This window comes from Portunus trituberculatus, chromosome 2 (assembly GCF_017591435.1).
Source record: "Portunus trituberculatus isolate SZX2019 chromosome 2, ASM1759143v1, whole genome shotgun sequence".
NCBI lineage: Eukaryota > Metazoa > Arthropoda > Malacostraca > Decapoda > Portunidae > Portunus > Portunus trituberculatus.
This window is the reverse complement of record NC_059256.1, coordinates 4677051-4702230: the sequence shown is the minus strand read 5'-3', so window position 1 is coordinate 4702230 and position 25180 is coordinate 4677051. Positions and strand designations below refer to the sequence as shown.

Here is a 25180-nt window from a genome sequence, read left to right as displayed (position 1 = left end):
TAAAAATGCAAAAATATCTTGTAAATATAAACAAAATAAATAAATAAATGAAAAAATAGTCATAAAAGTGTTAATAAAGGTAGGAATGGATAAAGGAATGAATAAGTAGCAATAAAAGATAGATCAAATGTAAAAACTAGTAAATATGAACAAAATAAATTAATATGAGAAAAAAATTAGATAGATAAATATAAAGAAAATAAGTAAATAGATAAATAAATAGATAAATGGCAAAATATAGTAAAAAAATGTTAGAAATACAAAAATAAATATAAATAAAAGAAATTAAAATGAAAATAAAGATGAAACAGAGAAATATACACGAATAGATAAAATAAATAGATAAATAATGCCAGGCGATAATAAAACGTACAGATAAACAAACTAATAAATATAAACAATAAAATGAAATAAATAAATACACAAACAAATAAATAAATAAAATAACAAGAAATTAAGATTATCGTGGTTCAGGCAGGCGACATAAACAGTGGAGCAAGATGGAGGCGCCGTGGCTGTGGCTGTGAGAGATACATGTGCTGGCGGCGATGGAAATGTGAAGGCCAGCGCCACAGCACGCCACACACAGCGATAGAAATACTGCCACACTCATATTTCCCTGGTCAAGAGGACACGGTGAGGGAAACAGCGCTGGAGATTGGCGTGGAGTGAGGGAAATTCAAGGTGGTGGTGGTGGTGGTGGTGATAGGGACGCGGCACTGACTGGATGACCGGCTAACTGACTGACTGGCTATGTGGATGGATAGATACCTGACTGAGTGACTGACTGGCTGGCTGGGTGGGTAACTGGGTGACTGGCCGGCTGGGTGGATAACTGGCTGAGTGACTGAATGACTGACTGGCTTGCTGGCTGGGTGGATAACTGGCTGAGTGACTGGCTTGCTGGCTGGGTGGATAACTGGCTGAGTGACTGAATGACTGACTGGCTGGGTGGATAACTGGCTGAGTGACTGACTGGCTTGCTGGCTGGGTGGATAACTGGCTGAGTGACTGGCTTGCTGGCTGAGTGACTGAATGACTGACTGGCTGGGTGGATAACTGGCTGAGTGACTGGCTTGCTGGCTGGGTGGATAACTGGCTGAGTGACTGACTGGCTGGGTGGATAACTGGCTGAGTGACTGAATGACTGACTGGCTTGCTGGCTGGGTGGATAACTGGCTTGCTGGCTGGGTGGATAACTGGCTGAGTGACTGACTGACTGACTGCCTGGGTGGATAAATGACTGAGTGACTGACTGGCTGTTGGATAACTGGTCGAGTGACTGACTGGCTGGCTGAGTGGTTGGCTAAATGACTGACTGGCTGGCTGGCTGGCTGACTGACTGACTGGCTGGCAAATAGATAAAGTTTGTGTTTCCTTAAGTTATTGTTAAACTATTTGTGACACTGACAGGTTTGGTTAGGAGAGAGAGAGAGAGGGGAGGGAGGAAGACAGTCACTCATGAAGATTTGTGGTCCCTTCTCACATATATATACACAGAGAGAGAGAAAGAGGCACTCATGAAGGTCTGTGGTCCCTTCACACAGACACATACACAGAGAGAGAGAGAGAGAAGAGTCACTCATGAAGGTTTGTGGTCCCTTCATATACACACACACACACACACACACACACACACACACACACACATGCTTCAATATATGTTTGGCATTGCAGGATTGCATTGTGGGACCTGAGCTGCCCCACCTCACCCCGCCCCGACCTTACTGGAGACACCACCCGCCCCGACAATGAACATCCCCCTTCCGGATGAAATACCCTTGCCGGGGGGGATGGGGAGCAGACAGGGCCCCCCACCCCCTATTCTGCGGGGCGCCCCACTCATGCCCCGCCCCACACAGCCCCCACAGATCATGCTGCCCCCCGGACCACCGCCAAACCTCTCCCTACCCCCGCCAGTCTTCTCTCACCCACCCCCATTCCTGGGACCTCCCCCGCCCCGCCACCATGGCCCTGGACCCATGCCACTCTTCACCAGGATGCCGACCAGCGGGGTGGGGCAAGTGATCCCCACCCCGCCTGCCGAGAGGTGTGTGTGTGTGTGTTGTGATGATGATGATGATGATGGTAATAGTGATAATAATAATGATGATAATGATAATAGTAATGATAATAGTAATGATAACAATAATGATGATAATGATAATAATAATGATAATCCCAATAATAATGATAATAGTAATGATAATAATGATGATGATGATAATGATAATAATAATAATGATGATAATAATTAATATTTTTACAGTATATTTTTGTATTTCATTGTTAGTTTGTTTGTTTGTGTGTCTGACTGTGTGTCACTGGCAGGTACTCTCCCAGCCGTGTGACTGCTGATGATGATGACACCCCCCCTGCCCCAAGCCCCGCAGCTACCCCGCTCACCACCAAACCCCCTCTGCTGCCTCTCACCACCACCACCACCTCTACCACCACCACAACCACTAGCACCACCACTGCCACCACCCCAGCCGGTGGTGGTGTCCCGGCCCTGGCCCCGCTGCCCCCACCACTGCCAGGGGGAGGTAAGGGCGGGTTTGGGGGGGTGACCAAGCTGCTGGGGAGCAAGGAGGCCAAGAAGCGACTACTGGCGTTCTCCGGGAAGACGATGAAGGTGTCGTCGTTCACGCTGGCCAAGACGCCCCGCCCCGCCGCCAGCTCTGCCTTGCCCGGGGACGACGACGTGAAGAAGGGCCCCGCGGGTGGTGTAGGGGGCGGGGGTGGGATGAAGAAGAAGAAGAAGGAGGAGAAAGTGTCTATTATTGAGCAGATCCGCGACGAGGAGTCCCGACTCAAACAAGCGCTGGGGCTGAAAAACATCATCTTCAACCCGTATGGCCCCGGACTGGCCCCGATCGCCAAGCTGCTGGACAACCCCGAGGAGCTGCGGCGCTTTGAGACCAAGGGCCGTTCCATGAAGGTCCGTCTGGAGCAGTACGAGGCTCGGCACAGCAAGCACCACCAACACCACCAACACCACCGCCACCACCACAGACCCACACGCACCAAGGACAAGGACCGACGCTCCGACACGCAGGCCCCGCAGGACCCCAAGGCACCTGCAGATGCCGCCCCGGTGAAGGAGGAGCCCCGGAAACGCCCGCGACGAGTGCCCCGGTCCTGGAGGGAGTTTAAAAATGAGAAGTTTGATTTTGAGTTGGTGAGGCAAGTCCGTCGTGACCAGATGAGGAGGCAGAACCGTGGGGCGCGGGGCGGGGCAGTGTTCAGGGACCTCAAGATGATGTACCCCATCCGTGCCAAGGCTCTGAACGGGGCGGAGAAGGAGTACCCCGCCAGCTTGGTCCGCTACACCACTGCCCGTCCCAGCATCTCATTTGCCATTAATTCCACAAAGTTCCGTTCTCATTTCTTCTCCCGGCTGGAGATCCGCCACTACCACCCGGAGGAATGGCCCACCCTACAGGCATTCTGGGCCGCCCCGCCTGCCTCGCCAGCCTACCACCTCCCCCAAGCCTCGCCCACACACACCCACTGGTACCCTGAGCTGGACCACTGGCTGGACTACACATTGCAGTCTACCACAGTCCCAGAGTCAGCCCCTGCCCCAGCCTCTGCCCCGGCTCCTGCCCCGACCTCACCCCCTGCCCCGGCCATATCTCCGCCCCGCCTCAAGCAACCCACTCGTAAGTCGAAGTCAAAGTGGGAGGAGGAAGAGGAGGAAGAAGAGGAGGAGGAGGAGGAGGAAGAGGAAAGTATTAAGTTGAAGAATTTGGAAGAAGAAGAAGAAGAGGAGGAGGAGGAGGAGGAGGAGGAGGTACAGATGAAGGAAGAAGAGGACGAGGAAGAGGACGAGGAGGAGGAGGAGAAGAAGACCAACTTGGAGGAGAAGAGTGAAGCTAAAGTCTTCTCTGATTGTCTGAATGAAGAATATGAAGCCTTCCTATTAATGGTTGATGGAGGAGGAGGAGGAGAGGAGGAGAAGAAGAAGGAAGAGGAGGAGGAGGAAGCGGAGGAAGGAAGACACAAGAGAGACATCAAATCCATACCACACAAAGAAGATTACATGAAAATCAGAGAAGAGGAGGAAGAGAGAAGGAAGAGAATGAGAGAGGAAGAGGAAGAGGAGAAGAAGGAACAGAAGACCCTGGAAAAGAGGAGGAAGAAGCAAATGAAGAAAGAGAAGAGGAGGCAGAGGAAGCTGGAGAAGAGGGCGAGGAAGAAGGCGAAGAAGGACATGAAGAAGAGGAGGAAGGAGAAGGAGAGGAAGAGGATCAAGAGGAAGAGGAAGAGTAGCGAGAGTTCCATATCTTCCCCTGTACAAATGGAGGAGGAGGAGGAAGAGGAGGAGGAGGAGGAGAGGTATAAGAGGAGGAAGAAGAAACAGGAATATATTCAAATTAGTGATGGAGAGGAGGAGGAGGAAGAGGAAGAGGAGAGGAGGAGGAGGAGGAGGAGGAGGAGGAGGAGGAGGAGGAGGAGGATAAACGCATTATCTCAAGGAAGAAGAGAAAGAGGAGGAGGAGGAAGAGGAAGAGGAGGAGGAGGAGGAGGAGAGAAGATATACCAGGGACTCCGAAATAGATGATAGTCCTTCTTACACTCCCCCAAGAAGACTGGAAGAAGAGGAGGAAGAGGAAGAAGAAGAGGAAGAGGAGGCCCCATCCCCGGTTTCCTCCCCCGAGCTTCCCATGGGGCGGGGTTACCGGGGCGGGGCAGAACGAAGGGCGGAGAAATGGGAGAATGAGTCAGTCGGGGCAGAAAACCGAGAAATAAGTACAAAATCCGGGGCATTGCGGGGCAGCTCGGGGCAAGGGAGGAGCGACCCGGCCAGTGATACGTCTGGGTACTATGACCTGACCCCAGACTCCTCCAGCGGGGCATCCGGGGCAAAGATGTTCAATTTAGAGGATATTCCATATCCTGCCCCGGAGAGTGAGAGGTACAGCCCCTCCAACATGTCCCTCTCCTCCTGCTCCTCCTCCTCCGCCCCACCCACCCCACCCCGCCCAGACACTCACACCCTGGATGCCATACCCATTCCCCCACCTACCCCGGACATCACCAACATCCCCATGCCCCCCGTCACCAAGCCTGCCCCGCTCCCGCCATCCAGAGAGGAAGCCCCGCCACCACTGCCACGCCCTGCCCCAACCCCAGTGCAGCCACCTCATAGCCCTGCCACAAGGGAGGAGTCCCTCCCTCCCTCGCCGCCGCCCCGGGAGGTGCCCCTGCCCCCCATTGTGCTGCTGCCCCACTCCGCCATTCCTGTCCCAACCTCCCGCCTGGACGCCCCGCCCCAGCCAGCCTCGCCCCGCCAAGAGAAGACACAGTGGGTTGAAGGGGTGGAGGCTGGGGCAGGGGGAGGAGGAGGAGGAGGTCTGCGCCCTGCCCGTCCCGGCCCCATCACCTTCAGACTCGGGGCCAAGGGTGCGCTGCGCCTGCCCCGCCCAGACCTGAAGGGCTTCCTGCCCCAGGAAGAGGAGGAGGAGGAGGAGGCACGGGTCCCCCCAGGGGGTCACGACAGTGATGATGAGGAGCTCCCCAGCCTGGCCCTGCCGGCACAACAGCCCCACCCCACCACAACACACCCACAACACTCCCCGCAACAACCACCTTCCCCAGTCTCGCCCCAGGACCACCTGCCCCAAGACAGCCCCGCCCACCCTCAGGAGACACTGCCCCCCGCCTCACCTGCCCCGAGGGAGCGTGCCTCGCTCAGGTCCCGCTCCCGCTCCCCACGCCACCTGCCCCGCCCCAGGTCTCCTGCCACCCGCCACAAGTCACCACCCCGCCCCAGCCCTGCCAAGGACCGCTCACCACCCCGGGACTCCTCCAGCGAGAGGGGGCGCTCGCCTCGTCCCCGCCGCCACCAAGCCAGGCCCCGCTCCCCGCTCCGCAGCAGGACGCCCCCACCCAGGGCCCGCTCACCTGTACCTCGTGGCAAGAGCCCTACCAGGGGCAGGACACCCCCGCGGGGCCGCTCCCCTGTGCGTGCCCGCAGCCCTTACAAGAACCGCTCCCCTCCTCCCCGGGGCCGCTCACCACATAAGGCTAAGTCCCCCGGCCGGGGCCGCCCCGCCTCACCCCTACACAGCCGCTCACCACCGCGGGGCGCCAGTCCCCGTCGTGCCTCTCCCAAATCGCGGTCGCCCCGCCGTACTCGGGACTCCCGCTCCCGCAGCTGGTCACCCCGCCGCCGCAGGAAGCCTGGGGCAGGCAGCCCTGACACACGTCGCAGCAGGCGGGGTGGAAGGCTGGCCAAGACCCCGCCCCGCCAAACCAAGGGAAGCAGGGACCGCCGCTCACCACTGCCCCGCCGCTACCACAGCCCCACCTCCCCCTCACCCCCGCCCCGTGAGGAGCGTTATGCCCCCCACCATGACTCCAGCCCTGCCCGCCACTCCCCCTCACGCAGTCCACCCCGCTCCTACCACCACGGCCCACACACCCCAGAGCTGCCCCCGGACACCCAGCGCTTCCCCACCTCGCCCTCTGACCACTACCCGGGGCGCACCGGCCGCCACACCCCAGAGGGCTCCCCTCCCCAAGACCACCGTCAGTACCACAGTCCCCCGGGACAGTACCGCAGCAGCCTCAGCCCTCCATTCTCCCGCAGCCCTCCCTGGAGCCCTGGGGCAGGGCGCCGCACCAGCCCCACTGGTTGGCGCAGCCCCCGATACCAGCACCAGCACCACTACACACCCCCGCCCCGGGACCGCTGGAGCCCTGCACGCTCACCCCGCCGTGGGGCCCGCTCTCCAGGGCGCCGCTCTCCTCCCCCTGGTCGCCGCTCCTCTCCAGGCCGGGGCCGCTCCCCACGCCGCTCCCCGGGGCTCAGGTCCCCCCGCCGTTCACCCTCCCCCTCCCTGCGTGGCGAGGCGTACCCCTACGAGCAGCGGGGCTGGAGCGGGGCAGCATGGGAGTGGGAGGCAGGTCACCACCACCACCACAGCCCCAAGGCAGGGCAGGGTGAGGCCCGGTACCGGCGGGGCTCGGCAGGGGACACCGCGCCACTCAAGACTGACGCAGACTCCACCATCAGTGACTCAGAGCTGTCTGCCGCCACTGCCACTGCCCCGCCACCGCCCCGTCCCCCACCTGCCACCACACCTGCCCCACACCACCCCAGACCCAGCCCCACCCCAGCCAGGGATGCTGCCACGCCCCCATCTCCCCGTGGGGCCTCACCCCGCCGCCCCACGCTGGACGAGAGGCTGCGGCGCGAGCACGGCCTCCACCTACAGCAGCAGCAGCAGCAGCAGCAGCAGCAGGTGTACAGCTGGCCTTACCCTGCACAGCCACAACAGGTGAGACACACACACACACACACACACACACACACACACACACACACACACACACACACACACACACACACGCCCGGTAGCTCAGTGGTTAGAGCGGTGGCTTCACAAGCCAGAGGACCAGGGTTCGATTCCCCGGCCGGGTGGAGATATTTGGGTGTGTCTCCTTTGACGTGTAGCCCCTGTTCACTGTTCACTGTTCACTGTTCACCTAGCAGTGTTCAGTGTTCACTGTTCACCTAGCAGTGAGTAGGTACGGGATGTAAATCGAGGAGTTGTGACCTTGTTGTCCCGGTGTGTGGTGTGTGCCTGGTCTCAGGTCTATCCCAAGATCGGAAATAATGAGCTCTGAGCTCGTTCCGTAGGGTAATGTCTGGCTGTCTCGTCAGAGACTGCAGCAGATCAAACAGTGAAACACACACACACACACACACACACACACAAAATATGTAATAAGATAAATTAATTAATTAAAATCTAACAAATTTTACCATTTAAACACCACACAACACAACAAAGCACACTCACAACACCACAAAATATGCTCACAACACCACAAAACCACCAAAACACACTCACAATACCCAAACCCCACACAAAACCATAAAACACAACAAAACACACTCACAACACCATAAAACACCAGATACAATAACACACAACACATTCACAACACCCAAATCCCACACAACACCACAAAACACACTCACAACACCACAAAACATACTCACAACACCCAAAATAAATTCACAACACCACAAAACACACTCACAACACCACAAAACACCATAAAACACACACTCAACACCACAAAACTCACCCCCCTCAATCTCTGCTCCCCCCAACAGTTCCAGTACCAGTATGAGCGTCCAGAGGGCAGTGACACCACCACCACCACTGCCACCACCACCACCACCACAACTGCCACCACCACTTCCCGGGTCATACAGGTGGGGAATATGCTACAGGTGTTGCCCCAAGATGCCTCCGCCCCGCAGCCCCATTGCCCCATGATGGTCCAGGCTGGCAATGTTATACAGGTACACACAACTACTACTACTGCTACTGTTACTACTACTGCTACTGCTACTACTACTACTACTAATAATAATAATAATAATAATAATAGTAGTAGTAGTAGTATAATAACTTTAACTACTACTACTACTACTACTACTACTACTAATAATAATAATAATAATAATAATAATAATAATAATAATAATTTTTACAAGTAACTTCTACTACTACTACTACTACTACTACTAATACTACTACACTATTACTACAACTACTATTACTACTACTTCTACTACTAAATAATAATAATAATAATAGTAACAATTTCTACAGCTAACTACTACTACTACTACTAATCCACCCCCCCTTTGCAGGTAGTGCCAGCGGACAACATGCAAGTTTTGGCCCCAGAAATCGTTGGAGTCGGGGGTGTCATGCAAATGGTCGGGGTCCCCAGCTCTCCCCCAACCCCTGCCCCAGTTCCTGCCCCGTCCAAGACCCCGGTCCCTGTGACAGCCAGCCAGCCACCCATCGCCCCGTCCTGCCCCGCCCCAGTCCTGGCGGGGAGTGGCGGGGCAGGACACACGCCGGGGTTGCCTGTTGCACGCCTTATATCTCTCCTCCAGCAGGTGTGTGTAATTCACCTCGGTCGCCTGCTGGTCACCCAGCCAGTCTTCCCCATTACGGAATGAGCTCAGAGCTCATAGACCGATCTTCGGGTAGGGCTGAGACCACATCAACACACAACACACAACACACACCGAGACAGCGAGGCCACAACCCCTCCAATTACATCCTGTACCTATTTACTGCTAGGTGAACACATTAAGAGGCTTGCCCATTTGCCTCACCGCTTATCGGGACTCAAACCCGGGCCTCTCGATTGTGACTCAAGCATGCTAACCACTACACTACGTGGTGTGTGTGTGTGTGTGTGTATGTTTGTAAGTAGAGAGAGAGAGAGAGAATGTGTGTGTGTGTGTATGTTTTGAAAGAGAGAGAGAGAGAATGTGTGTGTGTGTGGGTGTGGGTGCGTGTGTTTGTGTATGTTTTGAAAGAGAGAGAGAGAGAGAGAATGTGTGTGTGTGTGAGAGAGAGATGTTATCTACTTGTTTATTTTCTTTCTTTTGACAATTACTCTTACCTCTTCCCTCTCACTCTCACTATCACTCTTACCCCTTCACTCTCACTCACTCTCTCTCACTGTTACCCCTCTCACTATCACTCTTATCCCTTCACTGTCACACTCTCACTCTCACACTCACTCTCCCTCTTTCACTCTTAATCCTTCCTTCTCTCTCATTCAATCACTCTCCCTCCCACTCTCCCTCTCTCTTAACCCTTCTCTCTCACTCTCACTGTTAACCCTCACTCTCTCACTCACTCACTTTCACCCCCCTCACTCACTCACTTTCACTCTCCCTCTCTCACTCTCACTGTTACCCCTCTCACTCTCCCTCTCCCTCTCCATCATTCTCAATGTTATCCCTCTCACTCACTCACTCTCCCTCTCTCTTTGACTCACTGTTACCCCTCTCACTCTCCTCTCACTCACTCACTCACTCCTCTCTCTCTCTCTCAGTCACTGTTATCCCTCTAACTCACTCACTCTCTCTCTCACTCTCACTGTTACCCCTCTCCCTCTCACTCACTCTCACTCTCCCTCTGCAGCAAATCCCAGCCATGAGTGAAGAGATTGACCCAGAGATCGCAGCGGCCGGGAGAGAGAGAGAGAAACAGAGAGGAGGGAGAGGAAGGAGAGGAGGAGGAGGGAGAGGGAGGCAAGGAGAGAGGCCCGGCACAGGGAGAGGGAGAGGAAAAGACTCATCCTGCTACAACAACAACTGCAGCAACAACAACAACAACAACAGCAGGAGGGAGAGAGGCCGTCGTCTGATACGGAGGATGAAGTGCTGTTTAGGGTAAATGTGGTGGTAGTAGTAGTAGTAGTAGTAGTAGTAGTAGTAGTAGTAGTAGTAGTAGTAGTAGTAGTAGTAGTAGTAGTAGCAGCAGTAGTAGCAGCAGTATAGTAGCAGTAGCAGTAGCAGTAGTAGTAGTAGTAGCAGTAGCAGTAGCAGTAGTAGTAATAGCAGTAGCAGTAGCATCAGTAGTAGTAGCAGCAGTAGTAATAGCAGTAGCAGTATAGTAGTAGCAGTAGCAGTAGCAGCAGCAGAATAGTAGTAGTAGTAGCAGTAGTAGCAGCAGCAGTAACAGTAGCAGCAGTAGTAGTAATAATTAAATAAACAAAATAAAAATCATTCTTGACAAAACATTTACAATCCACACATAGGGTGAAGCATTGAGACACGTACATACAGACACTGACCTGACCCTGACCCCGCAGGAGGCCATGTCGGAGGTGCCGGTGGTCGGGTCACCTGTGCCGGACTACGAGGTGGAGGAGGAAGACGAGGAGGAGGACGAGGAAGAGGCCAGGCTGAGGAAGAAGAAGAGGTTGCTGCCTGTTGCTCTTCCTCCTGCTGACAAGGGCATCCTCATGAGCCCCTCCTACAGGTGAGCCCCCCCCCCCTCACTCTCACTCACTCACTCACTTATGCTCACTCTCACTCTCTCACTCTCTCTCTCTCTCTCTCTCTCTCTCTCTCTCTCTCTCTGTTTCACCTTATTCTGCCTCTCCCTCACACTCCCTGACTCTCCTTGACTCTTCCTGACTCTCCTTTGCTCTCACACACTATCCCTTACTCTCTCTCACTTTCCCTTCACTCTCCCTTGCTCTCACTCACTCTCCCTTGCTCTATCTCACTCTCCCTTGCTCTATCTCACTCTCCCACATTCTCCCTTGCTCTCACACTCTCCCTTGTTCTCCCTTCACTCTCCCTTGCTCTCACTCACTCTCCCTTGCTCTCCCTTGCTCTCACTCACTCTTCCTTGCTCTATATCACTCTCACACTCTCCCTTGTTCTATATCAGTCTCACACACTCTCCCTTGCTCTATATCACTCTCACACGCTCTCCCACACTCTCACTCACTCTTCCTTGCTCTATATCACTCTCACACACTCTCCCTTCACTCTCCCTTGTTCTATATCAGTCTCACACACTCTCCCTTGCTCTATATCACTCTCACACGCTCTCCCACACTCTCCCTTGCTCTCACTCACTCTTCCTTGCTCTATATCACTCACACACTCTCCCTTGCTCTCACTCACTCACTCACACACTCTCCCTTGCTCTCCCTCTCTCCCTGACTCTCCATTGCTCTCCCTAACTCCCTCTCACTCTCCCTTGCTCTCACTCACTCTCTCTTGACTCTCCCTTGCTCTCACTCACTCTCCCATGCTCTATCTCACTCTCCCTTGCTCTATCTCACTCTCCCTTGCTCTATCTCACTCTCCCTTGTTCTCCCTTCACTCTCCCTTGCTCTCACTCACTCTCCCTTGCTCTCTCTTCACTCTCCCTTGCTCTTACTCACTGTCACACTCTCCCTTGCTTTCACTCACTCTTCCTTGCTCTATATCACTCTCACACACTCCCTTGCTCCTTGTTCTATCTCCCTTGCTCTCAGTCTCACACTCTCCCTCTCCTGCTCTATCTCACTCTCTCACTCACTCTCCCACACTCTCCCTCTCCCTTCACTCTTCCTTGCTCTATATCACTCTCACTCACTCTTCCTTGCTCTATATCACTCTCACACACTCTCCTTTCACTCTCCCTTGTTCTGTATCAGTCTCACACACTCTCCCTTGCTCTATATCACTCTCACACGCTCTCCCACACTCTCCCTTGCTCTCACTCACTCTTCCTTGCTCTTTATCACTTACACACTCTCCCTTGCTCTCACTCACTCACTCACACACTCTCCCTCGCTCTCACTCACTCTCCCTGACTCTCCATTGCTCTCCCTAACTCCCCCTCACTCTCCCTTGCTCTCACTCACTCTCTCTTGACTCTCCCTTGCTCTCACTCACTCTCCCTTACTCTATATCACTCACACACTCTCCCTCACTCTCTCTCGACTCTTCCTTGCTCTCACTCACTCTCCCTTCACTCTCCCTTGCTCCCACTCACTCTCCCTGACTCCATTGCTCTTCCTAACTCTCCCTCACTCTCTCTTGACTCTACTTTGCTCTCCCTCAATCTCTTGACTCTCCCTTGCTCTATATCACTCTCCCAGACTCTCTCTTACTCTCACTCACTCTCCCTTGCTCTATATCACTCACACACTCTCCCTTGCTCTCCCTCACTCTCTCGCGACTCTCCCTTGACTTTCCCTTGCTCTATATCACTCTCACTCACTCTCCCACACTCTCCCAGGTCCCGTGAGGATTACCGCCCCAAAGCAGTGAAGTTTGCGGACGGAGTGTTGCCGGGGGAGGGCACGTCACCCAGCGGAGGGGAGGAGATCCACTCCCCACCACCTCCCTCCCCTGCTGCCACCACCACCACCACCGCCAACACCACCACCACCACCGCCACCACCGCCAGGAAGAAGGAGAAGAAGTTTAGGAAGAAGAGGAAGGTGAAAGTGAAGGCCATCAAGCTGGTGAGTGTGTGAGAGAGAGAGAGAGAGAGAGAGAGAGAGAGAGAGAGAGAGAGAGAGAGAGAGAGAGAGAGAGAGAGAGAGAGAGAGAGAGAGAGAGAGAGAGAGAGAGAGAGAGAGAGAGAGAGAGAGAGAGAGAGAGAGAGAGAGAGAGAGAGAGAGAGAGAGAGACAGACAGACAGACATAGACAGATAGGGATGGGGGAGAGAGAGAGAGATTCCTTAAGTGTTTTTAGGTAGAAAATGTATGTTTTGTAGTGTTTTTGGAGAGAGAGAGAGAGAGAGAGAGAGAGAGAGAGTCAGTTAGGGTGAACAACTAACCTAACCTAACCCTCTCTGTGTCACTTTGAACAGTACACAGGGGACAAGGGGGCTGGCCACTCCCCACCGCCACCCCCAGGGTCACCGCCCCCCTTCACAGCCCTCAAGTTATACCCGGGCTACACCCACTACACCTTCACAGCTCCAGGCACTGCAGTTATATACACACAGCCTTCCCAACACCAGTATGGTAAGTGGTGGTGGTGGTTATAATAGTAGTAGTAGTAGTAATATTGTTGTTTGTTGTTGTTGTTGTTGTTGTTGTTGTTGTTGTTGTTATTATTAATTTATTCAATGAAACAGATACTTCAAGAGTTGAATTAATAATAACAACAGTAAAAGTAGTAGTAGTAGTAGTAGTAGTAGTCATATTAACACCTTCAGTAGTATGATGCATTTTCATATTCATTCTGGTGACTATTTGGTGATTTTCTACAGCTTCACTAACTCATGTAGGGTGTTCAAATAGTGAAGACTATGGCCATTAATCTTGTGCCCTCCATACATCCTTGCTAATGTCAATAAAATGGTCTAATGGTGCACAAAACTCAAGGTAAAAATGTGTTCCAGTACTGAAGGGGTTAAAATAGTGAAGACTGTGGCCATTAATCTTGTGCCCTCCATACACCCTTGCTGATGTCAATAAAATGGTCTAATGGTACACCTTGCTAATGTCAATAATGTCAAGGCATTTCTGAATATGGCCTTATATCGTACCATAATATTGCACCATATTTTTGCCCTTCCTGATCCGTACCATAATATTGCACCATATTTTTTACCCCTCCAGATCTATACCATAAAATTGCACCATATTTTTGCCCTCCCCAGAACTGTACCATAAAATCGCACCATATTTTTGCCCTCCCTTGACCCGTACCATAGTGTACCATACAACGCACCTCTTCACTGTACCACCATTACTATTACAAATTACACAAGAATCCACTCAAAAATATACTTACATTTCTCCCCGTCCCCCCAGCATACAACCAGGTGGCAGGGCTCCCCGGGGGGCTGGTGGTGCCTAGTCGGGGGGGTGCCACCACCCCCAGCAACACCAACAGTGGAGTGTTTGGCTACCCTGGCTATGTGTACACCACCCTCTACTCCCCCCAGCCCCTCCCCGCCCAGACACCCCCCCTCCAGTACGTCCTGCCAACACCACCACCCCCAGCACCAACAACAACAACACCAGCAGCAGCTGTGGCAGTAGTAGCAGGAGCCAGGAGGAAGGAGGAGTGAGGAGGAAGGAATAAGAATTGTTTGTGAGAGAGAGAGAGAGAGAGAGAGAGAGAGAGAGAATAGGAGGAATAAATTTAAAGAGAATTAGTGTTATTTTTCTGTTCTCTCTCTCTCTCTCTCTCTCTCTCTCTCTCTCTCTCTCTCTCTCTCTCTCTCTCTCTCTCTCTCTCTCTTTCTGTTTGAGTTTGTGTAAGATATGTGTAGTTATTATTATTATCATTATTATTATTATTATTATTATTATTATTATTATCATTATTACTATAGATAAATGGCATGGAATAAAAAGATAAAGTTAAGAATTATTATTGTTATTACTTTCATTATTATTATTATTATTATTATTGTTGTTATTTTTATTATTATTGAATTGTCTTCAGGTGTAAAAAATAAAATACTGAATATTGTCACTTTTAGTTTGATTCACACACACACACACACACACACACTCTCTCTCTCTCTCTCTCTCTCTCTCTGACTGTGTGTGGTGGTGGTGGTGGTGGTGGTGGGTGGTAGTGGTGGTAGTAGTAGTAGTAGTAGTAGTAGTAGTAGTAGTAGTAGTAGTAGTAGTAGTAGCATAGGCGTCAACCCATGAGAGTGAGGGGTTCATTGGGGGTCTCAGTTCCCGAGGGGGGGGCGGTTGAGGTGTAGGTTGGCGTGGGTCACTAGAAAATGATGTAGACACCATTTTGTGTTCGGCAAAAGGCAAAAGGCGAATTCAAAGGGCAAAAGGCGAATTTAAAAGGCAAAAGGCGAATTTCAAGGGCAAAAGGCTTACAATTCACGGCGCGGCGGTTTTGTAATGTGACAAATTGAGTTCCCAGTGTGTCATGGAATGTATCAATGTATCAATGTATCAATGTATCAAAAGGCAAAAGGCTTACAGAGTGTGTCAGGGAATGTGTCATGTTGAAAGGAATGTTTGGGCAATGTTTGTGAAAATGTACCAGTTTTTAGAGCCGTGTCGTGTCGTGTCACGCTGAGATGAACAGCGAACATGTCACTCAGCCTCATTCACGATGCATGTGTCACGCTTCACTAGTGTTGTGGTAGTAGTAGTGGTTGTAGTGGTGGTAGTTGTAGTAGTGGTAGTGGTGGTGGTGTAGTAGTAGTAGTAGTAGTAGTAGTAGTAGTAGTAGTTGTTATAGTAGTAGTAGTAGTAGTAGTAGTAGTAGTAGTAGTAGTAGTAGTAGTAGTAGTAGTAGTAGTAGTAGTAGTAGTAGTGATGATGATAATAACGATAATAATAATAATAGTAGTAGTAGTAGTAGTAGTATAATAATAATAATAATAATAATAATAATAGTATAGTAGTAGTAGTAGTAGTAATAATAATAATAATAGTAGTAGTAGTAGTAGTAGTAGTAGTGATGATAATAATAATAATAATAATAATAATAAATAATAATAATAGTAGTAGTAGTAGTAGTAGTAGTAGTAGTAGTAGTGATGATAATAATAACGATAATAATAATAATAATAATAATAATAATAATAATAGTAGTAGTAGTAGTAGTAGTAGTAGTAGTAGTAGTAGTAGTGATGATAATAACAACGATAATAATAATAATCATAATAATAATAATAATAATAGTAGTAGTAGTAGTAGTAGTAGTAGTAGTAGTAGTAGTAGATAATAATAATAATAATAATAGTAGTAGTAGTAGTGATGATAATAACAACGATAATAATAATAATAATAATAATAATAATAGTAGTAGTAGTAGTAGTAGTAGTAGAGAGAGAGAGAGAGAGAGAGAGAGAGAGAGAGGCAACATGTACTTACAATCATGGTGACGCGGCGCCCTGACACACACATAGGCCTACTGGCGCTGACACACAGGTCTATGTGAGTAATCCTCGGTGTCACATCACTCCCCACCCCCCCCAACACAGAGACACTTTTCACTTACATAGGCCTACCCCAGGGTGCCACTTTTCTGATAGGCAACCCTTTTCTGATAGGCTTAACCCGGGGTGCCGTACTTTTCTGATAGGCCTACCCCAGGGTGCCACTTTTCTGATAGGCCTACCTCAGGGTGCCACTTTTCTGATAGGCAGGGTGCCACTTTTCTGATAGGCCTACCCCAGGGTGCCACTTTTCTGATAGGCCTACCCCAGGGTGCCACTTTTCTGATAGGCCTACCCCAGGGTGCCACTTTTCTGATAGGCCTACCCCAGGGTGCCACTTTTCTGATAGGCCTACCCCAGGGTGCCACTTTTCTGATAGGCCTACCCCAGGGTGCCACTTTTCTGATAGGCCTACCCCAGGGTGCCACTTTTCTGATAGGCCTACCCCAGGGTGCCACTTTTCTTATAGGCCTACCTCAGGGTGCCACTTTTCTGATAGGCCTACCCCAGGGTGCCACTTTTCTTGACTTGAGCGACGTTTTGTCACTTTGCACAATTGTGGCGGCTTGGTTTGGCGGGAAAGTGAGCGTGGTGTGTCCTGTGTCATGTGTCGTGTGTCATGTGTCTGGCGCGGCGTGTCATGTGTCGTGTGAACACTGCAACACTCTCACAACACTGTGTTACTACACACATCCCAGCAAAGTGCCTTAAATCCACACTAGAGTGTCGGGGCCCGGCAGCGTGCCCTGCCATTGCACACAGTCAGACACACTGAAGGGGCGCGGGACACCATGTCGTTCCTTTAGGCTTCATAATATATCAAAAATCAAACCACACCAACAAAACAAGTAACAAAAACCAAACTACAAATTAAGAGGTGTGAGAATCACTAATTACACAAACAAACAATAATAATAAAAATAATAATAATAATATCTGAAGGGTGAGCGGCGCGGCGCTTTGTCGCGCGCTTGGCGCCAACACAGATTTCAAAATTATATTCATTAATAATTGTTAATTTGCGTCAAAATACTCGTTCACAAACAACACTGTAGTGACGGAGTGGTGTCATCAGCGCAATAAACCTTAGAAAACAACAAATGTTTATAATACATTACATAAATATTACAACAAATCTTTATAATACATTACACAAATCTTAGCAACAGTAGGCTAGCAATTCATTCTATTTCATTTCTTCTTGATCTATTTCACTATTTTCAATCATTTTACAGCCTAGCAAGGTCATTCATTATTTCCTCCAGTGCTGGGAACCTTCCTTTACCTGAGACACGCCCATCATAGCCTACCCACTACTTCACATACACCCACCATTACCCACTATAGGACGCCCACAAGCACACCAACACGTCCACACCCACCCACGAGGTAGTGGCTAGGTTGTGATGGGCGTGTGTGAGGTGTGGGCGTGTTGGTGAGGTGGTGGGCGTAGGGGAGATGCTCTTAACTTCACCAGTACCATGACGCGTTTTTCATATTCCTTGTGGTGACTATTTGGTGATTTTATACAGAGAGAGAGAGAGAGAGAGAGAGAGAGAGAGAGAGAGAGACTGATAACTTTATTGTTACAGCAGTGTGCGGTCCGGGGCTGGCGAGAGCGGTGGCTGGACTGGGGCTGGTGCCTGACTCGCTGGGGCCGAGAACTAGTCGGCACACTCTGGGGCTGGCTATCAGGGGCAGACTGGGGCGAAGGATGTACCGGGGCAGACACTGACTGGGGCCGCGAGCTGGCTGGCGCACTCTGGGGTCTGTTATTTGGGGCAGGCTGAACCGTAGCAGACACTGGTTGGAGCCGGAGGCTGGCCGGCACACTCTGGGGCTGGTTCTTCCGTCAAGGTCACTCTACTGGTGATCTTCTGGCTTTCCTTACTGAGTCATCCTCTTTTAGAGATTTTGGTGAAACTTTTGCTGTTGCGTTAGACATATCAAAAGCTTTTCATAGAGTCTGGCATAAAGCTTTGATTTCAAAACTGCCCTCTTACGGCTTCTATCCTTCTCTTTGCAACTTTATCTCATGTTTCCTTTCCGACCGCTCTATTGCTGCTGTGGTAGACGGCTACTGTTCTTCTCCTAAACCTATTAATAGTGGTGTTCCTCAGGGTTCTGTCCTGTCACCCACTCTCTTTCTATTATTCATTAATGACCTTCTTAACCAAACTTCTTGCCCTAGCCACTCCTACGCTGATGATACCACCCTACATCTTTCCACGTTCTTTCAGAGACGTCCAACCCTTCAGGAAATTAACAGATCACGCGGGGACGCCACGGAACGCCTGACTTCCGATCTTTCTAAAATTTCCGATTGGGGCAGAGAAAATCTAGTAGTTTTCAATGCCTCAAAAACTCAATTCCTCCATCTATTCACTCGACACAACCTTCCAGACAACTATCCCCTTTTCTTCAATGACACTCAACTGTCTTCCTCTTCCACAATGAATATCCTCGGTCTGTCCTTTGCTCATAATCTTAACTGGAAATTTCACATCTCATCTCTTGCTAAAACAGCTTCTATGAAGTTAGGTGTTCTGAGGCGTCTCTGCCAGTTTTTCTCGCCCCTCCAACTGCTTACTCTGTATAAGGGCCTTATCCGTCCCTGTATGGAGTACTCTTCGCATGTTTGGGGGGGTTCCAGTCACACAGCTTTGCTTGATAGGGTGGAATGGAAAGCTCTTCGTCTCATCAACTCCCCTCCTCTGACTAACTGTCTTCACTCTCTTTCTCACCGCAGAAATGTTGCATCCCTTTCTATATTTTATCGCTATTTTCATGGTAACTGTTCTACTGATCTTGCTAACTGCATGCCTCCCCTCCTCCTGCGGCCACGCTGCACAAGGGTTTCTTCTTCCTCTCATCCCTATTCTGTCCAACTCTCTAATGCAAGAGTTAACCAGTACGCTCAATCATTCATCACTGGTAAACTCTGGAACTCCCTCCCTGCATCTGTATTTCCAAATTCCTACAACTTGTCTTCTTTTAAGAGGGAGGTATCGAGGCATTTGCTCCCCTAATTCTGGCTGACGGTTTTGGCACTTTTTCTACTCTTTGGAGAGCCAGCGCTCAAGTGGGCTTTTTTCTAACTTTCTTTTTTTTTGCCCTTGGCTGGCCCTCTTCCCTACGTGAAAAAAAAAAAAAGGGGCAGTCCTGGGTGGCACAGGGTCAGGTGGCCGTGAGGCAGGTGGAGAGGCAAGCATGATGAGAGAATAAAGCATTTTTAAGCAAGATTTTAAAATATCAGAGCATTTTTTAGGGTGTTTTGACGGTTTTATAGGCAGAATAACATGATTTCTGCATTAGTAAGAGGAGAAACACTTGAAAACCCTCCAGTCATCTGTAGGGCCTTGAAAAACAGTCGTGAAGAGAGAATAAAGTTTTTACAATGCGGGCGTAATTCTGCGTTCAAAAGTACGCCTAGAGGTGGATTGGTGCGTCACTGTCTTGGGGGGAGGGGGAGGAGTAAAAGGAGTAGTAGGGGATAGGGAGAGGTGAAAGAGAGGGTTTGTTTTGAGGGTGCGAAAAGGGTGAGATTAATGTCAATGCTCGCTAGAATATTATAGTGATGTATTGATTTACTGCAAATTTAAGCGTGTGTGTTTGTGTGTTGGTGAAGGCTGGTGTGTGTTTTAAATGTGTTGCTGTTCATGTGTGTTAGTCTTCAAATAAGGTTGTTTTTACTTAGTTATTGTCAATTTTTGTTACATTATAACTGACAACCATAAGATTTATTGTTGCGTTATGTTTCGACTGTTTTTATTTTTTTTCATTTTTTTCAATATACACAAAGATAGAGTCAATGTTTTGAAATATTTTACAACACAGCGATAAAATAAATAAATGCAATTACACAGGTCTGCCTAAAATGTCTATTGGAACCTACATTGTGTCTAGGCAGCCTCTGAACGTAAAATTCACACGAAAAACTAGAATATTGTTGAATTTTATAAGATTTCAGTACAGTATGGTGTGTTGATATAGAAGTCAAGTATTATATCACTGCCATTTCTTAAGTATACTGTTTTAAACTAATATATCTTGTTTATTGTTTTATTATACGTTTTATCTAGTCATATCATACAACAAAAACGACTATAAAGTGACATATAGGGACAAAAATGTTATTAAAGAGCGAAGAATTATGAGAAGAAGTCATTGCGAAAAGATTGACTCAAAGGCGAGAATGTAAAATCAATAAACGACAGAAATTTATAGACGACAGAAGAGTGACGGTATTATAAAAGCATCGCTGTTATAGTATCAAGGACTTTTATTATATATTTTAATTCCTATTTATATATGTTGAACTCCTTTCCCGTGGAGTGGGCGGCGTGTGGGAGCGTGGGAGGCGTTGAAATAGGTCTATCCCAGTGCATCCCAGCCTCTCCTAGTGCCTCCCAGCCTCTCCCAGTGTCTCCCAGCCTCTCCCAGTCTCTCCCAACCTCTCCCAGTGCATCCCAGCCTCTCCCAGTGTCTCCCAGCCTCTCCCAGTGCATCCCAGCCTCTCCCAGTGTCTTCCAGCCTCTCCCAACCTCTCCCAGTGCATCCCAGCCTCTCCCAGTCTCTCCCAACCTCTCCTAGTGCATCCCAGCCTCTCCCAGTGGCATCACAGCTTCTCCCAGTGCATCCCAGCCTCTCCCAGTGCATCCCAGCCTCTCCCAGTGGCATCACAGCTTCTCCCAGTGCATCCCAGCCTCTCCCAGTACATTCCAGCCTTTCCCAGTGCATTCCAGCCTTTCCCAGTCCATCCCAGCCTCTCCTAGTGCATTCCAGCCTTTCCCAGTGCATCCCAGCCTCTCCCAGTGCTTCTTAGCCTTTCCCAGTGCATTCCAGCCTTTCCCAGTGCATCCCAGCCTTTCCCAGTGCATCCCAGCCTCTCCCAGTGCATCCCAGCCTCTCCCAGTGCTTCCCAGTGCATCCCAGTGTGTGTGTGTAAATAATGATAATAATAATATGGTTTATTAGTAATTGCAGTACATAGATACTGAAAATGCACATATGGGGATTGAGGGAGTCTTAAGCTGAGAACCTTAAGTTAGCTGTTTATGGGTGGCACCATGGAGGGGATAGCACTGTGATGATGACAGTCAGTTCTTGGGGCCTTGAGTGGCGTGACCACGTTTGTGTGTGGTGTGGCATGGATTGGCTGGGGTGCATCATGGAGGGGAGGGAAGATGTAACCGTGAGTGGCACACCAGGCCTCTACCCATCTTGACGAGGGCTGCTTGGTGTGTATTCACCTAGTTGTAATTTTACAGGGCCTGGGTATCATACTGGTGTGGCCCCGTCTCCATATCTACACACATCCAACTTTCTTTTAAAACTATGCACACTCCTTGCTGACACCACCTCCTCACTCAAACCATTCCACACCTCCACACATCTTTGTAGGAAACTATATTTCTTCACATCCTTCAAGCATATTCCCTTGGCTATCTTTTTACTATGCGATCTCGTAGTTCTATTTAAGTTTTCCTCTCTCAACATCATTTGCTCATTATCCACTTCATCCAGTCCATTCAACAGTTTATAAACCTGTATTATATCTCCTCTTTCTCTTCTTTGTTCCAAGGTAAGCAAATTCATTTCTTTTAATCTCTCCTCATAGGTCATTTCTGCCAATTCCGGAACCATTTTTGTTGCCATTCTCTGCAATCTCTCAACTTCCTTATATGCTTCTTTTTATAAGGGGACCAAACCACCCCAGCATATTCCAATCTTGGTCTAATTACCGTACTAATTAATTTCTTCATCATATCTTTATCCATATAATGGAAGGCTAATCAATATTTTTATCAAATTATCGTTTCTCCAAACATCTTATCAATATGAGCCTCAAACTGCCCATGGTCTTGTATTATCACTCCCAAATCCTTTTCCTTTTCCACCTTTTTCAACACTACTCCTTCACCCATCTTGTATGACCCTGTCTTCCACTCTTCCCCATCTCCATCACATGACTTTGGCTCAGATTAAATTCCATTTGCCACCTCTTGCTCCACTCCCAAATCTTATCCAGATCTGCCTGTAAAATTTCACAATCTTCTTCACTCTTCACACACCTACACAACTTCACATCATCCGCAAACAAATTAATATAACTGTTTACTCCCTCTGGCATGTCATTAATATAGACAAGGAAAAGTATTGGTGCCAGCACTGAACCTTGTGGGACTCCACTCTCCACCACCAACCAGTCCGACTTTGCATCCCTTATTACCGTTCTCATCTCCCTCCATCTCAAGTAGTTTTCCATCCACTTTAACACTTTTCCCTTCAGTCCTCCATAAATCTCTAATTTCCATAGCAGTCTCATGTGCAGTACCTTGTCAAAAGCTTTTTTTAAATCCAAATATACACAGTCCATCCATCCCTCTCTCTCTTGTATTTTGTCAACCACTCTTGAATAAAAGCTCAGTAGATTTGTTACACATGACCTCCCTTTCCTAAAGCCAAATTGATGATCCGATAATAACTTATGATCCTCCAGGAACCGTATCCAATATTTCTTTATCACCCTCTCACAAATCTTACCGACCACACTTGTTAGAGACACAGGTCTATAGTTAAGAGGCTCTTCCTTACTGCCTCCCTTATAAATGGGCACCACTTCAGCTCTTTTCCACTCTACCGGTACTTCCCCGGTTTGTAATGAACACCTTATAATATCACATAATGGATCTATCAATTCTTCTTTACATTCCTTCAGTAATTTGCCTGAAACTTCATCTGGTCCCATCGCTTTATCATCTTTAAGTTCCTCCAACATTTTGTATAACTCCTTTTTAGGTATCTTAATGTCATCCATGTACACATTTCTTTCTACATTCTGAGGCTTTACAAACATTGTTTCTTTAGTAAATACTTGTTGAAACCTATTATTTAGTAATTCCGGGATATTCTTAGGGTCATCAATTATCCCTTGCTCTCCTTTTAACCTTTCAATGGACTCTCTCTTTTTTAAGTTTACCATTTATGAACCTGTAAAACAATTTTGGATGTTCCTTATTCTTGTCTACAATATCTTTTTCAAATTTTCTTTCTTCCTCCCTCCTTACCCTCACATACTCATTTCTTGCCACTCTATAATTCTCCTTATTTAGTATATTCCTGCTCTTTTTCCATCTTTTCCAAGCCACATCTCTCTTTTCCTTAGCCTTAACACAAGTTGCATTAAACCAATCCTTTCTTCCTTCCTCTCTCGGTTTATACTTTGGTACAAATTTCATAACTCCTTTGTGTGTGTGTGTGTGTGTGTGTGTGTGTGTGTGTGTGTGTGTGTCATGCAATGTCAGTTTTTATCCAATATTTCTACAGTGTGTTGTTTAAATAGAGATAGTTTTGTGTATTTCATTGCTACAACAACATTCATTAAAGTTTCTCTCTCTCTCTCTCTCTCTCTCTCTCTCTCTCTCTCTCTCTCTCTCTCTCTCTCTCTCTCTCTCAGATGTTAATCAAGTTTTATTTATTTGAGATTATGTAAAATTATTTTAAGAAAGTTTGTCATGTTTTGAGAGCATTTTAAGACTGTTTGGCATGTTCTGATGGTAGTTTAAGACAGTTTGTCATGATTTGAGGTAATTTTAAGACAGTTTGTCATGTTTTGAGGGCATTTTGAGATAGTTTGGCATTTTTGAGGGCACTATAAGACAGTTTTGGGCATGATAAGACAACTTTATTGACATTAGGAAGGGTGTATGGAGGTCACAAGATTATTGATGTTCTGTTTGTTAATCTCCAGGCCACATTCTCTTCCTGTCTCCACCACTCTCTCTGCGTCTTCCATGCTGCTCGCTGACAACATTCCATCGTCTGCAAAGAATAAGTGAGTCACATTTAAAGTGTCATCTTTGAAGCACAAATTTACACTTTCTAATGTCTTTATTATTATTTTGAAAGTTATTAACCCCTTCAGTACTGGGACACATTTTTTATCTTGAGGTTTGTGTACCATTAGACCATTTTGCTGACATTAGGAAGGGTGTATTTAGGTCAGAAGATTAATGGCCACAGTCTTCACTATTTTAACCCCTTCAGTACTGGGACATATTTTTACCTTGAGGTTTGTGTACCATTAGACCATTTTTATGACATTAGGAAGGGTGTATGGAAGGCAGAAGATAAATGGCCACTGTCTTCGTAATTTTTCAACCCCTTCATTACTGGGACACATTTTTACCATGAGATTTGTGTACCATTAGACCATTTTATTGACATTAGGAAGGGTGTATAGAAGGCAGAAGATTAATGGCCACAGTCTTCATTATTTTAACCCCTTCATTACTGGGACACATTTTTACCTTGAGATTTGTGTACCATTAGACCATTTTATTGACATTAGGAAGGGTGTATGGAGAGCAGAAGATTAATGGCCACAGTCTTCATTATTTTAACCCCTTCAGTACTGGGACACATTTTTACCTTGAGATTTGTGTACCATTAGACCATTTTATTGACATTAGGAAGGGTGTATGGAAGGCAGAAGATTAATGGCCACAGTCTTCATTATTTTAACCCCTTCATTACTGGGACACATTTTTACCTTGAGATTTGTGCACCATTAAACCATTTTATTGACATTAGGAAAGGTGTATGGAGAGCAGAAGATTAATGGCCATGGTCTTCACTATTTTAACCCCTTCATAACTGGGACACATTTTTACCATGAGATTTGTGTACCATTAGACCATTTTATTGACATTAGGAAGGGTGTATGGAGGGCAGAAGATTAATGGCCACAGTCTTCACTATTTTAACCCCTTCATTACTGGGACACATTTTTACCTTGAGATTTGTGTACCATTAGACCATTTTATTGACATTAGGAAGGGTGTATGGAGGACAGAAGATTAATGGCCACAGTCTTCACTATTTTAACCCCTTCAGTACTGGGACACATTTTTACCTTGAGATTTGTGTACCATTAGACCATTTTATTGACATT

The 25180-nt window shown here is 48.2% G+C and overlaps 1 protein-coding gene across 1 annotated transcript; it reads left to right on the top strand.

Annotated features, from left to right (window-relative positions):
• The first annotated feature begins 480 nt into the window (after positions 1-480).
• LOC123503248 (serine/arginine repetitive matrix protein 2-like) lies at positions 481-14410 on the top strand. Its single transcript, XM_045252820.1, is given in 12 exon segments — positions 481-636; positions 1678-2050; positions 2332-4563; positions 4565-7289; positions 8135-8326; positions 8681-8935; positions 9978-10041; positions 10044-10228; positions 10651-10820; positions 12582-12810; positions 13162-13318; positions 14114-14410. Coding segments are annotated over 11 exon segments (6768 nt in total). The 5' UTR covers positions 481-636; positions 1678-1751; the 3' UTR covers positions 14374-14410.
• The last annotated feature ends 10770 nt before the right edge of the window (positions 14411-25180 follow it).